This window comes from Heptranchias perlo, chromosome 27 (assembly GCF_035084215.1).
Source record: "Heptranchias perlo isolate sHepPer1 chromosome 27, sHepPer1.hap1, whole genome shotgun sequence".
Classification (NCBI taxonomy): domain Eukaryota; kingdom Metazoa; phylum Chordata; class Chondrichthyes; order Hexanchiformes; family Hexanchidae; genus Heptranchias; species Heptranchias perlo.
This window is the reverse complement of record NC_090351.1, coordinates 21,255,528-21,272,858: the sequence shown is the minus strand read 5'-3', so window position 1 is coordinate 21,272,858 and position 17,331 is coordinate 21,255,528. Positions and strand designations below refer to the sequence as shown.

General features: G+C 44.0%; 1 protein-coding gene across 1 annotated transcript in view; it reads left to right on the top strand.

Moving 5' to 3' along the window:
* The window catches only part of rnpep (arginyl aminopeptidase (aminopeptidase B)), a 34,543-nt gene extending 19,399 nt beyond the window's left edge, over positions 1–15,144 (top strand). The window contains exons 8-11 of the mRNA XM_068007442.1: positions 6,420–6,528; positions 11,516–11,740; positions 13,315–13,457; positions 14,340–15,144. Coding sequence (XP_067863543.1) covers positions 6,420–6,528; positions 11,516–11,740; positions 13,315–13,457; positions 14,340–14,486 — 624 coding nt within the window. The 3' untranslated portion in view covers positions 14,487–15,144. The remainder of the gene's footprint in view (positions 1–6,419; positions 6,529–11,515; positions 11,741–13,314; positions 13,458–14,339) is intronic.
* The last annotated feature ends 2,187 nt before the right edge of the window (positions 15,145–17,331 follow it).

Below are 17,331 nucleotides of genomic sequence, written 5' to 3'. Positions count from 1 at the left end.
TGAAGTTGTGACAGTGCTCCAAAGCATCATTTATTTTGTGATTCTCCAAATCTTTTCCAAGCTTAATTCAGGTTGTTTTCACTTTTTGATGTCCAACTTTAAAGTCTTGTTAAGATTTGGTCTTGCCTCTGATAATTTGTTCTCACTTTCACTACAAGAGGTGTAGCCTCCATTGACAAGCCCACAGTCTCTCTTTTATCTTTGGGCTTTACCTAGATATTTTGCTTGTGCTCTGCACTAAAGATCACTCCTATATATGAGCCCCTGCTCGCTACAGAGCAGAGTCTGACTTTATACCTGCGATACTTGATAATACAGTTACTTCGAGGCAATTCTACATTAGCTTACTAGATATGAGACAAACCCTTGAGTGATGTCCTAGACTTCAGAAAGCGGAAGAATAAACACTTATCAGAATGTACTTTAGGCTATAAACTATATAACAGGTTTATTAAAACTAACAGATAAGCAATAACAATAGACAATGCAGCAGCTTGCAGCTTGCACTATTTTTAATTTGCACCCTCCTCTAATGTTCATTAACTCAACTCATACTACTAAACCTGGAATAGAGTCTTTACTGTAATTTTTATACATGGAGTTCCATGGGCCATTTCAAATACCCATCAGGACACCTCCACACAAGCCACAGAACTGGCAAACTGGGAGCACACTGCCTGGGATCGACCTCTCGTGTCCTATCAAGTTTAAAACTGGAACATAGGAAAACAAAAAGTGTCTTCTGTAGTTCAATCAAGTTTATCAAATTAGCATGATGGTTTTCTAAACTCCACCCAGATGCAAGATCCCAGATCTTGAAAGTGTTACCCAGCAACCTATCTTAATTTGATTGATTTCAGGACAAAGCAAGCAAACTGTGTTTAATGATTTCTACTAACTTTATAACAAATATATTTGGTAGGAATAATGCCTTTCAAGTAATATTTTGTGTACCAGACAATGTGTGTGCAGATTTATTTAGAGAAGTAAGTGGTAGAAAAAAGATATTGAACAGTTCAATATAGTGCTAGAAGTCTGGAGACCAATCAGAAGACCGTTTGAATTCTTACAGAACTTGAGATGAAAGAAATAAGCAATCTGGGTTTCTAAATGAAAACACAATACAGTCTTTGTACATGTTATACAAGCAAAAGCTTGTGGAGATTAATTCATCTTCAAGCCAAACTGCTAATGCATAAATGCTTTTTTTTCTAGTCATTTCTTTCAAGAAAAGGCACTTGCTTTGATTGCTGGTCTGTCAGAACATGCTGATTAGTTAAACATCAACAATTTTGCAAAACGCATGAAAATGACCATCTCACTGGGTTTGAGCAGTTTGACATAATTTCAACACACGAGACATTTAGACACATTGGAGGTTAAATTCGATAACCCCCCAAATCCGGGTACAGGTTAACCCGCACCGTTCGTTGAATGCGGGCAGCACGTGTGATTCGTGCTGTCTGGTCATTTACCTGATTCCTGCGTGCAGCCTGCGCTACTGACTGGCTGCATGCACCAGCAGGGGACCAGCACTACTTAAAGGCAGCCTGCACCCCTTAAAGGGGAGGTGCACTGTTAATGCAATCGGTGGAGAAAATCAAGTGGAATAGCTGGACCTGCAAGAGAGCATACGCCGAGGTTCTGTGATGATGCACTGGAGGCCTTGGTGGAAGAGAAGGACGTGCAGAGGGCCATCCTGTACCCGCAGGGTGGCAGGAGAGCCTCCAGACACCAGCTGCGCAGGCAGTGGCCCTAGAGGTGAATGCCAGGAACATGTGGATGCAGTGCAGGACAAAGTTCAATGATTTGACACAAGTGGTCAAGGTAAGTGAACGCAAGTGGCACATCCTACCAACTGCACCGCTGCTCCACGCATGACAACCCCAGTTCCACCCACCCACCAACAAACGCTGCCCATCCGTATGCAACACTGCACTTCGGATGCTGCATCTCACCCTCACGTAGTACTACTCACGCGCCCAAAGCTCACAAGTCATATACACTGGCAGCTATTCGACCATGACAGGCACATCAACCAAACATCTTGCAGGACACTCTGATACGCTGCCCTCTGTCTTGCAGGAGAAGGTAGCGCATAACGGCCGGCAGCAGGAAATAAGGGACGGAGGACAGGCAAGCCTACACGTCCGCACCCCCATGGAGGAGACTGTGCTGGGGATCATTGGGCGGGTCGTCACTGTGGCCATGGCCACTGACAGCGCTGGAGGTCCCGATGATGAGGGTCTCTGCATACCTAATCTTCCTCGTTTCCCACATCTCCCTCATCCCACAATCTTTTCTAACTCACGTGGTGTAGATGGTGTCAGAATGCACATCTTACTTGCTCCTCTCCCCGCTCCACAACTCAACTCGTCACCCTTTGTCATTGCAGATACCCAAGAACTGGAGCCGGCACCATCCGAGGTGGTGGTGGTGGAGGAGGAGGAGGAAGACTGTGACAATGAAGCTGCACGGTCACTTGATCGTACACTCTCAGCCACCAGCTCAGATACTGACACAGCGCGTACTTTAGAGGTTAGGTTAGAGGAGGGATCTGCACATGGTGAGACACTGGGCACAAGTGCGCAGGAGCTAAGGCAGAGGGAATGGATATTGCAGGTGCCAGCTCGCCGGAGGATGAGGTCGCATACTGGTTCAGCTGCCAAGGAGTTAGATGATGATTTCGATGGGCCAGGCTACAGAAGAAGGCTGATGGGCGTACACCACCAAATGCTTGGTGCGCTGAAAGACCTGCCAGAAAGCCTACGCACAATATCAAGGGGCATGGAGGAGTCCAGCTCCTTTTGTGCACAGCTTGAAGCCCATTCTTTCCCACATGGAACGGGTGGTCACCTCCATCAGCCCACCTGTGGAACCCACCATGATGCAGCATCTGATGACTGATGTCTCAGCTTCCACTGTAGTACAAACAGCTTCCATTGCAGCACAAACAGATCCCATCAAAGGTCTGCATGCCTTATTTGGAGCTCAGACTGCTGCGTTCCAGGATCAGACTGCTGCTTTCGTGGCTCTGGGTATCACTGTGGAACGGGGCTTCCAGGCATCACAGCACTCCAGAAATCTGTTCTCCAGCAAATCACCAGAATTGTTGAGGCACCGCCCCGTGCGAGTGGCAGTGGAGCCATGGCAGTCGAACCTGCTGTCCTCTCTCAGGATGACAGCATTCCTGCTCCCACCCCTGCCACGCTGTCAGTGCCCTTGCTGTTGCCTGGCATGCCGAGAAGATGCAGTCTGAAGCAGGACCCTCCCGGCCCAGAGGTCATCCTCCATGGCCATCTGCACACTCCTCAGTTGAAGGTCAGCAGCCTTCCACCACCCATGCTCCAGCCACTGGGGATACACCTTGTAGAAGCGCTAGGAAAGGAAAAGGCACATGAATGACAGGCAATAAGGGAATGCAGAAGGGTGAATAGTGTAATGTTGTATACATGGTTTCATGTGTAAGTTTATAAATTTGCATTTGAAGTTGCAGGTGTTGGTGATTTTTATTTACATGATGAGCTGTGGGAGGAAACAGTGTGTAATCAGAAGGAGGATAATTTGATGCTCATGTAGGAGAGGAAAGGTGAGGAGTGTAGGGCTGTTGGTGGCTTGGGAGGTGTCGTTGAGGTTACTGATAGCGCTCATCAATAAAGTGAGTACACAGAACCCTGGCAGACAGGGTCTGTGCACCTTGTTGCCTCCTCTGCCTCTGGCTCAGGGTCTTGCCGGATGAGCAGTGAAGGGCTGTCCTCTAATAAGGGCGAGGTGGTGCAGCATTCAACGACGCAACTTGACACCCACTCAGCGGAGTACTGCAGGGCTCCTCCAGAAGGGTCCAGGCAGTGGAAGCTTTGCTTTAGGATGCCTATGGTGTGCTCGATGACGTTTCGTGTGGCCGCATGGAGGGTCCTGACTGGAACCATGAGCCACCTCATGAGGGGATAGCCCTTGTCACCCAGTAGCCAGCCTTTGATTTGCCATGCCAGTTGAAAGATAGGCGGGATGTTGGACTGCCACATAATGAAGGCGTCATGACTGTTGCCAGGACAACGGGCATTAACCTGCATAATGCGCTGCGTGTCGTTGCACACCAGCTGCACATTGAGGGAGTGGAACCCTTTTCTATTCATGAAGATGGCCGAGTTGAGATGTGGAGCGTGCAGTCAATGGTACCCTGCGCCATGGGGAAGCCTGCAATGTGAGCAAACCCTCGTGCTCGCTTGTTCTGCTTCTCTCTGTCGAGAGGGAACGTTATGAATCTGTTGTACAGCTCTTACAGTGCCTCAGTGATCTCCCTTATGCAGCAGTGCACTGCAAACTGCGAGATGTTGCACATATCGCCAGCAGTGGCCTGAAAGGATCCACAGCCGTAAAAAGTTAAGCGCCACAGTTACCTTCACAGCCACAGGCAATGCTGTCCTTGCCCTGCTCTGAGGCTGCAGTTGTGGCTGGAGCAGTTGACAGATCTCCGTCACGATCTCTTTCGTGAACCACACCTCTGATGCACTGATCTTCACTCATGTTGAGGCAAGAGAATTGGTCCCTGAAGGGCCTCGTTGGATATGGCCTCCTGCTCAGTGCCCTGCGCTGCTGCCTCCCTTCTCCTCGCAGCATGACCAGCTCTGTGTGGCCCCTCTGCATGCTCCCAGTCATGTTCAATGCCCAGCGGGAGCCCTAGCAGGCCACCCATGGTTGCCAGAAACCTTGTTCAGCACACTGTTGTAAATGCCACCAATAGTAATGCAGGACCTGCCAGACCACACTCTATATACTATTGCAACTTTCTCTAAGTATAGGAAGCTTCAACATACACATACAAATGCATCAGCAGCCAGAAGCAATAATCCAGCAATTAACCTGCAGCACCTGCATGATTCCTTTAAATAGCACTCATGGGGGGTCCTCCAGGCTGTCTATGACCTGTTCAGTTATGTGTGGTTAAGACAGTGCGTTGAGTTCCCAAATCGTATCTGTCCCTTTAAATCAGCATTGCGCACTGATGTAACGCATATTCTCCTTACTTTACATGCTGCCGGCGTTTGTTATCTGCGCGTGAACAAACGTCTTTACCAAGATGGCGCATGTCACGCTAGAAGCGTGTGCGCCTATTTTGGGTGGCTGCCTAGTGCCTAAAAAAACAGGTGCTACGTGGCCCAATTTATAGCCCATTCTATTCACACCTGGTTCAAACCACCTTTAACTTAACTCATTTTCTAACTAGAAGCAAGCAACCTTCCTTCCTGCAGCCTGCCCTGATGGACTACAAGTAGGGTTCTTGTGGACATTATTCCTAACCAAGTTTGTAATCAAAATATTACCAAGTCAATATACTTTATACCCTTCATCTCTGAGCAAATAGGCTGACTTTTAATGAAAGTGTTTAAAACTGCTATTTAAAAACCAAGTGAAAACCATTTATGTCAAGGTCTTGACCTCCTCCCAAATCTCAGGTTTCTTCCTTTCACTTTCTTCCAGCAATCCCCTATTCCTTGCTGTCCCCTCCCATTGCAAATAGAGCTTTAAGGTGAACTGGCCTATAGAAGTTGAAACATTGAGGTTGCATCAAGTATTATTTTCTATAGGGTTTCCGTTGGATGAAAAATCTATTTGAAGGACAATTTTCCAGCGAATTAATCATCAGCTTGGCTCAGTTGGTAGCACCCTCACCTGAGTTGGAAGGTTATGCATTGTAGCACCAATCTAGGACTTGAGCACCTAATGTAGGCCACCTCTCCAGGAACTGCTGCATTGTTCGAGGTGTGGCCCTTTGGGTGAAACATTAAACCAAGACTTGTTCTGCCTAGTTTAGTGGTTCAGGTGGACGCTAAGGATCACATAGTACTTTTTGAAGAAGAGCGGGGAGTTTTTCCAGTGTCCTGGCTAACACTTGTCCCTCAATCAACACCACCAAAAACAGATTAACTGGTCATTCATCTCATTGCTGCTTGTAGGGCCTCCTTTCCTTTCTGTGGTTCCTATGGTTAATTTGTAGAAACATATCCAAACCTGGAAGAACATTTGTCAATGAGCATACGTTTTGGTGGCCTCCCAAACCAAATGGCTTCTGGACTAATAAACTCACCTAGGGTGGTCAGAGAGTTACAGGCAGTGCAATGTGGATTAAATTCTGTGGCAGGTAGGGTTGTAGAAAAAAAACTTCAAAAGCATCATCATGTGCCAGAAATTTAGTGGACATGGATTCTGCTAGATAAAGGAAACACATGGTTCAAACAGTAACATACACACAAACACTTCACTGAGGTGTTCACATATTTGTTCCATATATGAAAGCAATGCTTCGGTTCTTCGCTTGAAACAAAAGTCATAAGTATGCTGCTCAGTCTCCAGTTTTTAACATTTATTTCCATTCAAACATACTCTTGTGTCCTTAATACATTCTTGTTTGTATGCAGGCCTATGTGGACAAATTCAAGTTCCAAAGTATTGTAGCAGAGGATACTTTGAATTTTTATTTAAGTTATTTCCCAGAGCTCAAGAAAAAGGATGTTGATAAAAGACCAGGTAATGCTGTTTTATTGAACAATGTTTAAAATGATACAAAATGTTGATTATTACTACATACATACATATTGGGGGGGGGGGGGGGGGAATCCTCTTGTCAAGAAGTGCTTTTATTCAGAATTCATCTTTATGCTGTAACTAATTGGTCAATGGCTTTTAGTGGATAGCCTGTGTTCTGGTTTGCCAGGATATTGCTGCATGGTCTTTTTAAACATTTAGAAACCAACCTAACTTTTTTTATTCGTTCGTGGGATGTGGGGGTCGCTGGCGAGGCCAACATTTATTGCTCTTGAGAAGGTGGTGGAGAGCCGCCTTCTTGAACCGCTGCAGTCCGTGTGGTGAAGGTTCTCCCACAGTGCTGTTAGGAAGGGAGTTCCAGGATTTTGACCCAGCGACGATGAAGGAACGGCGATATATTTCCAAGTCGGGATGGTGTGTGACTTGGAGGGGAAAGTGCAGTTGGTGGTGTTCCCATGTGCCTGCTGCCCTTGTCCTTCTAGGGGTAGAGGTCGTGGGTTTGGGAGGTGCTGTCGAAGAAGCCTTGGCGAGTTGCTGCAGTGCATCCTGTGGATGGTACACACTGTAGCCACAGTGTGCCGGTGGTGAAGGGAGTGAATGTTTAGGGCGGTGGATGGGGTGCCAATCAAGCGGCCTGCTTTGTCCTGAATGGTGTCGAGCTTCTTGAGTGTTGTTAGAGCTGCACTCATCCAGGCAAGTGGAGAGTATTCCATCACACTCCTGACTTGTGCCATGTAGATGGTGGAAAGGCTTTGGGGAGTCAGGAGGTGAGTCACTCGCCGCAAAATACCCAGCCTCTGACCTGCTCTTGTAGCCACAGTATTTATATGGCTGGTCCAGTTAAGTTTCTAGTCGATGGTGACCCCCAGGATGTTGATGGTGGGGGATTCGGTGATGGTAATACCGTTGAATGTCAGGGGGAGGTGGTTAGACTCTCTCTTGTTGGTGATGGTCATTGCCTGGCACTTGTCTGGCGCGAATGTTACTTGCCACTTATCAGCCCAAGCCTGGATGTTGTCCAGGTCTTGCTGCATGCGGGCACAGACAGCTTCATTATCTGAGGGGTTGCGAATGGAACTGAACACTGTGCAATCATCATGGAGGGAAGGTCATTGATGAAGCAGCTGAAAATGGTTGGGCCTAGGATGCTGCCCTGAGGAACTTCTGCAGCAATGTCTTGGGGCTGAGATGATTGGCCTCCAACAACCATCTTCCTTTGTGCTAGGTATGATTCCAGCCACTGGAGAGTTTTCCCCCTAATTCCCATTGACCAAGGCTGTAATGAGGTCTGGAGCCGAGTGGTCCTGGCAGAACTCAAACTGAGCATCGGTGAGCAGGTTATTGGTGAGTAAGTGCCGCTTGATAGCACTGTCGACGACACCTTCCATCACTTTGCTGATGATTGAGAGTAGACTGATGGGGCGGTAATTAGCCGGATTGGATTTGTCCTGCTTTTTGTGGACAGGACATACCTGGGCAATTTTCCACATTGTCGGATAGATGCCAGTGTTGTAGCTGTACTGGAACAGGTTGGCTAGAGGCGCGGCTAGTTCTGGAGCACAAGTCTTCAGCGCTACAGTCGGGATGTTGTCGGGACCCATAGCCTTTGCTGTATCCAGTGCACTCAGCCATTTCTTGATATTACGTGGAGTGAATCGAATTGGCTGAAGAATGGCTTCTGTGATGGTGGGGATATCAGGAGGAGGCCGAGATGGATCATCCACTCGGCACTTCTGGCTGAAGATGGTTGCAAACGCTTCAGCCTTGTCTTTTGCACTCACGTGCTGGACTCCGCCATCATTGAGGATGGGGATGTTCACAGAGCCTCCTCCTCCTCTTGTTAGTTGTTTAATTGTCCACCACCATTCACGACTGGATCTGGCAGGACTGCAGAGCTTTGATCTGATTTGTTGGTTGTGGAATCGCTTCACTCTGTCTCTAGCATGTTGCTTCCGTTGTTTAGCATGCATGTAGTCCTGAGTTGTAGCTTCACCAGGTAGGCACCTCATTTTTAGGTACACCTGGTGCTGCTCCTGGCATGCTCTTCTACACTTCTCATCGAACCAGGGTTGATCCCCAGGCTTGTTGGTAATGGTAGATTGAGGAATATGCCGGGCCATGAGGTTACAGATTGTGCTGGAATACAATTCTGCTGCTGCTGATGGCCCACAGCGTCTCATGGATGCCCAGTTTTGAGCTGCTAGATCTGTTCTGAATCTATCCCATTACGGTGGTAGTGCCATATAACACGTTCGATGGTGTCCTCAGTGCGAAGACGGGACTTCGTCTCCACGAGGACTGTGCAGTGGTCACTCCTATCATGGACAGATGCATCTGTGACAGGTAGATTGGTGAGGACAAGGTCAAGTAAGTTTTTCCCTTGTTGGTTCGCTCACCACCTTCCGCAGGCCCAGTCTGGCAGCTATGTCCTTCAGGACTCGGCCAGCTCAGTCAGTAGTGGTGCTACCGAGCCACTCTTGGTGATGGACATTGAAGTCCCCCACCCAGAGTACATTCTGTGCCCTTGCTACCCTCAGTGCTTCCTCCAAGTGGTGCTCAACATGGAGGAGGATTGATTCGTCAGCTGAGGGAGAACGGTAGGTGATAATCAGCAGGAGGTTTCCTTGCCCATATTTGACCTGATGCCATGAGATTTGAGGACTCCCAGGGCCACTCCTTCCCAACTGTATATCACTGTACTGCCACCTCTGGTCGGTCTGTCCTGCCGGTGGGACAGGACATACCCAGGGACGGTGATGGAAGAGTCTGGGATGTTGGCTGAAAGGTATGATTCTGTGAGTGTGGCTATGTCAGGCTATTGCTTGACTAGTCTGTGGGACAGCGCTCCCAATTTTGGCAAAAGTCCCCAGATGTTAGTGAGGAGGACTTTGCAGGGTCGACTGAACTTGGTTTGCCTTTGTCATGTCCGGTGCCTAGTGGGCCGATGCCAGGTGGTCCATCCAGTTTTATTCTTATGACTTTTTTTAAAGCAAGATTTTACAGCTGAGTGGCTTGCTAGGCCATTTCAGAGGGCAATTAAGAATCAATCACATTGCTGTGGGTCTGGAATCACATATTGGCAAGACCGGGTAAGGACGGCAGGTTTCCTTCCCTAATGGGCATTAGTGAAGCAGATGGGTTTTTATGACAATCCGGTAGTTTCATGGCCACCATTACTGATACTAGTTTTTTAATTCCAGCTTTTATTTAATTAATTGAATTTAAATTCCCCAGCTGTGGGATTTGAACTCATGACTCTGGCTTACTAGTCTAGTAACATAACCACTATGCTACCATACCTTTCTTCTTTGCCCCTTGTCAGCTGTCTTATTTTCTTAAAAATAAGACAGCTGACAAGGGGCAAATACAAGACTGTAGTGTAATTGAGGATTCAGATATCCTCAGATCTGGCATTGGTTACAGCCTCCAACTCCGTTTAATGTCTTGTCATTTTATGTACTAACTGTTCCTCTGTGGCAATGGTCACAGATAAATAATCTCCTTCCCCATCACCAGAGGCTAAATAAAAATACAAATTTGTTCTCCTCTGGTATTGCAAATATACAAAATAAATATGTACATGTAACACTGCAGTTAAATAAATGTCATAGATCTGCATTTTATCCATTTCTGGGGTCTTGCTATCTATTAAATTTTTAAAATGTTAAGTGGATCACAACATCCCATTTCGGTTTGCATTGAAAACTCCTATATCAGGCTTTGTGTGTGGCATCAAGCATTTTAAAAGCATCAAGATTTACCCACAGTACCTGTTACACCTGTAGCTGATGCTGTGATTTGCATTAGCAATGTTGGTTCCAAATCCAACACGAATTGTATTTTTGCCCTTGAAGTCAGCATGCGTGCAGAAGTTTACATAGAAATTCTAACACTGGAAACAGGCTATTCGGCCCAACCAGTCTCTGTGTTGGTGTTTATCCTTTGTCAACATTTCAAACCGTTTGCTGCTCATCTGGGGCCCCCTTCACCTGCCTGCACCACCAGAGACTCTTGCAAACTGGCTCCAACGTACTGCGACCTGATCTCCCTCCACCATCTGGCCTGAGCTCCAATAAGACCCTGCCCTCTGAAAATTCTGTCCATCAAATTCAGGGCTTTCAGGGAAGGGAAGGTTACCTCATCTCACCTTCCCTCCCCTACCGCCCCCCCCCCCCCCCCCCCCATTTGTCATTTTTTTGTAAATAGGAAAAAAATCCTTTGTTTTAAAGCACAGCCTTATTCTTTCCCAATTTGTGCATACACTCCCCAACCTTTGTCTGAGAGCTCAGGCACTTTTTCTCTGTGGTACATGTTGGTAGCGGTATGTTGAGTGCCTTTATTTCTTTGTAACGTTGGACTGCCGTTAGACTGCCTTGTGGGACGTTGTAAATGTTGCCGTGATCCATGATTGTGTGAGGCCCGATCCCTCCCCCCACTCATCGATGGCCTGCGGCAGTTTTCTGCTCTTTACCAGTCCCTTGTTAGCTTTGGAATATGAGTTTCTCTGCAGTACAGGGTGAAACAGGGAGATGTAAAATTGAGAAGCTTCAGTGCAACCATTATCAGGTTGGTGTAATTCCACAGTTATGAGTTTACATAGGGAGTTTCCATTATGAAAGTGAACATAGGAATTTATAAAGGGGAAAAAGTTAACAAAAACATGACAATAGGAAGTAAGGTTTTATAGACAGGAAGTGCACACAAATGTAAGATTTTTAAGATATTAAGTAGAAATATATGGCTTTATAAAAATACATTTATAGAGGGATGAAAAATGTAATATTTTCCTAGGTTTCAGTTTTTTTGCACTTATAATATGCTGTAAACATCAAAAAGAGCATTCTAGCCACATTGAAGGCAGCAGAATCAAACAGCAGTCAAGGTTGAGACAATGACCAGGACTGTTTGGTAGGAGTTGAACATTTTAATGCAATAGCTGTTGAACAATCTTAATTTTATTTTCATTTAGGGTTTGAATTTGACTGTTGGTTGAACACTCCTGGATGGCCACCTTACCTACCAGACCTTTCATCTGGTGAAACTCTCATGAAACCTGCAGAAGGCTTGGCAACTCTATGGCTAGCTTCAAATCTAAACATGGATGCTATCAAAGCTATTGATATGTCCTCGTGGAAAACCTACCAGATTGTGTACTTCCTTGATAAACTACTGGAAAAATCACCTTTGCCTCAAGGTAACACTATGATCATTATATCTGTGACATTATGGAGCTTAGTATTTCTTAGTAGTTACTTGAGTAAAACCTGGAATATACTCCACTCATGCAGCACTTAAAAGGTACCAGTTGATCATTAAATTGATGAAAAGAAGAAATATTTCTAAATTTTTAAATCACATACTATTGATTTTGTTTCAGTAGTAATGTAGACACTGTGTCCATCTGAAGTGCATGTTATTTAAATAAATACATTTTAAACCTGTGGCCTTTGATTTCAAAAATGATTCATGTTCAGCCTTGAGCAGTGTATTGTTGCTAAGCCTGAGGATCAACTCTTATTTGGGGAAGCCACAGACAATTTGTGATTGCACTTTATTTTTAGCCTTCGCTCAGTGGCAGCACTCTCGCTTCTGAGTCATTGGTTGTGGATTCAAGTCCCATTCCAGAGATTTGAGCACATAATCTAAGGTGACACTTAAGTGCAGCACTGAGGAAGTACTATACTATCGGAGGTGCCATCTTTTGGGTGGGACGTTAAACCGAGACCCCATCTTCCCTCAGAAGGATGTAAAAAATCCCATGGCACTATTCGAAGAGGCGTTCTTCTGGCAGCCTGGCCAATATTTATCCTTTAACCAACATCACTAAAAACAGATTATCTGTCATTTATCTCTCTCCTGTTTGTGGGACCTTGCTGTGTGCAAATTGGCTGCCACGTTTCCCTACATTACAACAGTGACTACAATTTAAAAGTACTTCTTTGGCTGTGAAGCATTTTGGGACATCCTGAGGTGATGAAAGATGCTATATAAATGCAAGTTCTTTATTTTTGTTTTTTTCTCCCCTCCTCTCCTAAAGGCATTGACTTTTGCAGGAGTATGGCTCCATGGCATCAGCAACCCTCTGAAATCATGTGGCCATTCTTTATGCATGAGCCAGATGGTGAGTGGTGGCAGGTGATTCAGCCATGACAGTTAAGCCATTCCTATCTTCACCTGAAGCCCACATATGTGCATTTGCCAATAGGGGCCACTGGTTAGCATTCAGGAGTGGAAACTTGGTTGATATTTTTTTCCCATCCCTCCCTAACCAAGGATGCTAAGGCCAATTGCAGCCCCCTTACCACTTCCCAGTTCAGATTTGTTAACTTAAAATGGAACAAGGATTGAACTTGAACTATCCTGATTTTTATGGCTTAGAACCATACTGGTAGTTACAACACTGTGTTCAGGAGTTTGCACTTACTTTGCCCTCTCATCCTCCAAATCCTCAGAGCATTGAGGCCAGTTGTAGTGTTCCTATTGTTACCCTGCTAACTCAGCACTGACCAAGGATCAGACATAAGATTTTGCTGGTCTGGATGTCTCAGCTACTCGCTGGATAAACCTGAGTCATTGAGGGAGCCTTTATATTTCACCAGTAATTTTCCATGCATATACAGTATTTTGAAGGAACACCGTAGATGTGAGTGCCATTATTTAAACCCATAATCACCACTACCAAAAAAAATGTTCAGGAAAAACTATATTGTAAATAATGTTATAATGCAATAACTGGAATAAAATTTGAAATCTGCTGGTTTTCTGTAGGAAATATTGCAAAGCTCACTGAAATGTACCCAAAGATATCCAAAGCTAGGAATGCTGAACTACGTTTTCGCTGGGTGCAGATTGTTGTGAAAAATAACTATGAGGACGCATTTGATGAACTCAGGAATTTCCTTTGCAGTCAGGTATGTAAATAAGTATCCACATTGAAGCTGATGGTCCCTTTCACAATGTTCTACAAAAATACTCAATATACGCATGATTATGAGAAATGTAATGTCATTATAAAAACACATTTGCTATCCCAGCACATGTTGCTTATATCTTTTACATATTAAAATTGAGTCAGTCACAACATTCCATTTCAAAATGCATTAAAAACTCCTGTGTAAGAGAAGGGGAGTGATGAAAATTCAAAGGCCAGCAAAACAGACAGAGGTGGGTTAGAAGGGAAGGGACGGAGAAGGATTTGAGGAATAAAAACAGACGTTGAGGGGCAGAGCGACACAGCGATTTGGACACACACATTGTGATCACCAAGAAAGACATTGTCGGGCACAAAGAATAGGATTTGAGAGACATTAAATGGTTTAGGACGACAGTATTGGGGAACAGATTGTGGGGACAAAAATAAGTTGAGACAGACAGCTTAAGGACACAGAAATTAGCAGGACAGAGATATGGATAGAAGCACAAACAGAAAGCAAGATTGGGCAGAGAAAAAGAAACATTCATGAGAAATAGAGACTGGTGAAAGCCAAAAAGATTGACAGACTGAGAAAGATCGGTGAACATTTCTACTTATTCCCATGTTATTCCGTACTATTAAGTATGGTACAAAAAATGTTTATCATAATAAAAGAAAAAGTTGTCATACCACTGGAATTTCTTTTTGCAGAGATGGTGGCCAAGAGGACCATGAGATGACAAGGCTCACTGCTTCACTAGCAGTCTGTCTATAACCCAGTGTTAATTCTGAGCCCTGCAAAATGTTTAAACTGAAAAACTAATGGCTCCTATAACACTAGAAATGATGTTTTGTCACTGTTTTCCTCTTATTTTCATAGGGAAAACAAAAGTACACTGTTCCTGTTTATCGAGCCATGTGGTCTGAAACTGAAGGGACACGTAAACTGGCACAGGAGATTTTTGCAGCCACGGGAAACCAACTCCACAAAAATGTGCAGAATTATGTGAAGAAAATCTTTGTGTGAAACGGTTAAGATTCATCATAAAATACAAGTCTTAATTCTTAGGAAAATTACTGATCAGTTTCACAAATACAATTTTTACTTCCCAGCAAACTTTTGAATATTTCAGAATGTACAGCTCTGTTGTAAACCTGATTATTGCTTTCCAATTTATAAAAAGTGTTTATAAAATCAGGTAAATCATTCACTGTGTTTTTGAATTTGTCATCTCTTTATTTGTGAATGTAGTACAATTGTCCCCATGCTTCAGTCAGTAAGGACAGTTATAATATGCTCACTTGGGTATTTTTTGAAAATAGGTCTGACGAGTCAAATCTAGTAAATCCAACTGTTTGTGCCAAACATGTCAGCAGATCCCACTGTATCAGTTGTAATCACCTTATAGCACCTTTAACCTAGAAAAATATCCCAAGGCGGTTCACAGAAGCATAACCAAGATTGAAATCCTCCTCAGACCTAGTATTTATCTGTTTCATGGCCTCTTTCAGCAGTACATCTACCTCCTTGGCATATTCCTATCCCTAACTTTCACTTTTCTGGATTCCAATTCTAACCACTCAGCTGCAGGCAATGCTCTTGAATCTATAGAAATTCCTGCATTTTATGGGGAAATCAATGTATTTAAAAATGCAAACAGCAAAATAAAGTAAGCAAGTAATTAGTTTGGACCTTTTTGTTGTTTGTGTACACAAACTATACCTTATTGCAGGTTTGGCTTTGTTATCAATCAGTGAAATGAGATGTCATCCCTTTTCGTAAGAAGGAATGAACACCCGGCCAAAAACTCACAAAGCAAGTTTAAGTCTTTTAACTCACCAGAATTAATTGTATTACCTCACTTTAGTATGCCTGAAGGATTTTAATGGTTACTGCTTACGCTGCAGGTGTGCACACAATTCACTGGCAACCATTGATCAACAATACTAGTTTATTTGCACTAGTACCTGAATTTCTGCATTTTTAAAAAAAAAGTTGTGGGCTAAGATATAGGGTCTGATACATTTGTAATATGATTTGCCTTCCACTTTACATAATTAAGATGCAATTTTTCTCCCCAATGCATCCTCAATTATTTACATTATGTTTTATGCTCCACTTCCCATGATGAATTTACAGTATTTACTTAAAATCAAGTACTTTGTTTATTCTTCCCTCCTCCCTGCACAGTACCTTCCTCCTTTTTCTCAGTTGTTTACATAGTATTTTCTCCTCTTAACTCCCCATGGTGATTAGTAATGTTTGCTGAAGCAGTACTGTACCCAGGTATATTTTTCCTCTATTGTCCAGTCTCCAATAAGCAGTACTTTGAACAAGTGATCATCAACTATATGTGGGCTTGGTTGCCTTGACTGACTAGTGTCAGAATGTCCTACCATAAACATCAGTACCTCTTCAGAGACACAAAAAACAACCATTAGCTAAGGATTTTTAATCAGCTTAAACTTTATAAAACATTGGAAAAATTATTTCCCACCACTCATCTCAATTGTTACTTCTAAATTTTCCAGTGGTTTGTCATGTTAAGATTGGGTTTCAATTCATTGGCGATGCAAAACTGCCTTTGACAGCTGTCTTTGTGGGGATGACAATTAAAGCAGGTTGGGAGAGGGTCTGAACCATAAAAGCTTAACTCCTACTCTACATCTTTGTCACACACTGTCAACAGGAGCTAAACTTCCCCAGTATTCAAGGTCCAGCTGACATGTCTAAGCAAAGGAAAACTCAAGGCCTTAACCTGAAAGGGAGAGGACAGAAGGAGATTTCTTGCAGCCATTCACCACACTATTGTGAAGTTGTCATTTTTTCCAGAATTGTTTTAGTTTATGTTTCTTACATTATTTTTAGTATACACTAACCTCTGTGAGGAAGGAAAATTGGAGCTCAATGCATTTTCAAATTAGTTGAGCCATTTGTTCAGTTTTAATAGCTGCAAATTCCTGGGTTTGAAAACTATAACTTAATTTGTGCTGCTTCCCTGTTGCTAGCTGGTAGCTTATGTCTATAGTTGAATGAGTCACATAATTAATGATAGTTATGTGAATAACAGATTTTTCATACTACAGCCATATTTAACAATACATTTCTGATGTGCATTATATGAAAGACTTTTTTAATTATAGCTAGGTGTCTCCATCACAGACTAAAGAGTTTAACTGGTACCTGTTCAAGTAATGAATAGTACAAATAGTCTATGGCTCAAGCAGAGGCTGGCACAGAAGCAGTTCCAGATACAAAATTAGCCTATTTTGTGGATAGACAATACTGAAGTAGGTTCCCCCTTTATCACCAGAGGGGCCAACATAGTCCAAGACCATAGGTCAACTCCCTGAGAGATTAAACATAGTCCAAAGTCCCATTGTGTCCCACTTTTGGCAGCATAGAAAACATTGGAATCTAATCTTTACAGCAGAAGCATGGTCCAACCCTGTGACTGGGCCTCAGATTCTCAGAAAACAGAGCAATCATTCTGCCTAGATTGCAGACAGCGAATTGAGCTCATTTTGATCCAAGGCTCAGCCTTCAGGTGCTTGAACATTAGATGACTTTCATTTGGAATGTTCAGTTCCATTCACAACCCCTCATAATGAAGCAGTCCGTGCCTGCGTGCAGCAAGACCTGGACAACATCCAGGCTTGGGCTGATAAGTGGCAAGTAACATTCACACCAGACAAGTGCAAGGCCATGGCCATCTCCAACAAGAGACTAACCACCGCCCCTTGACATTCAACGGTATTACCATCGCCGAATCCCCCATCATCAACACCATTGACCAGAAACTTAACTGGACCAGCCACATAAATACTGTAGCTACAAGAGTAGGTCAAAGGCTGGGTATTCTGTGACGAGT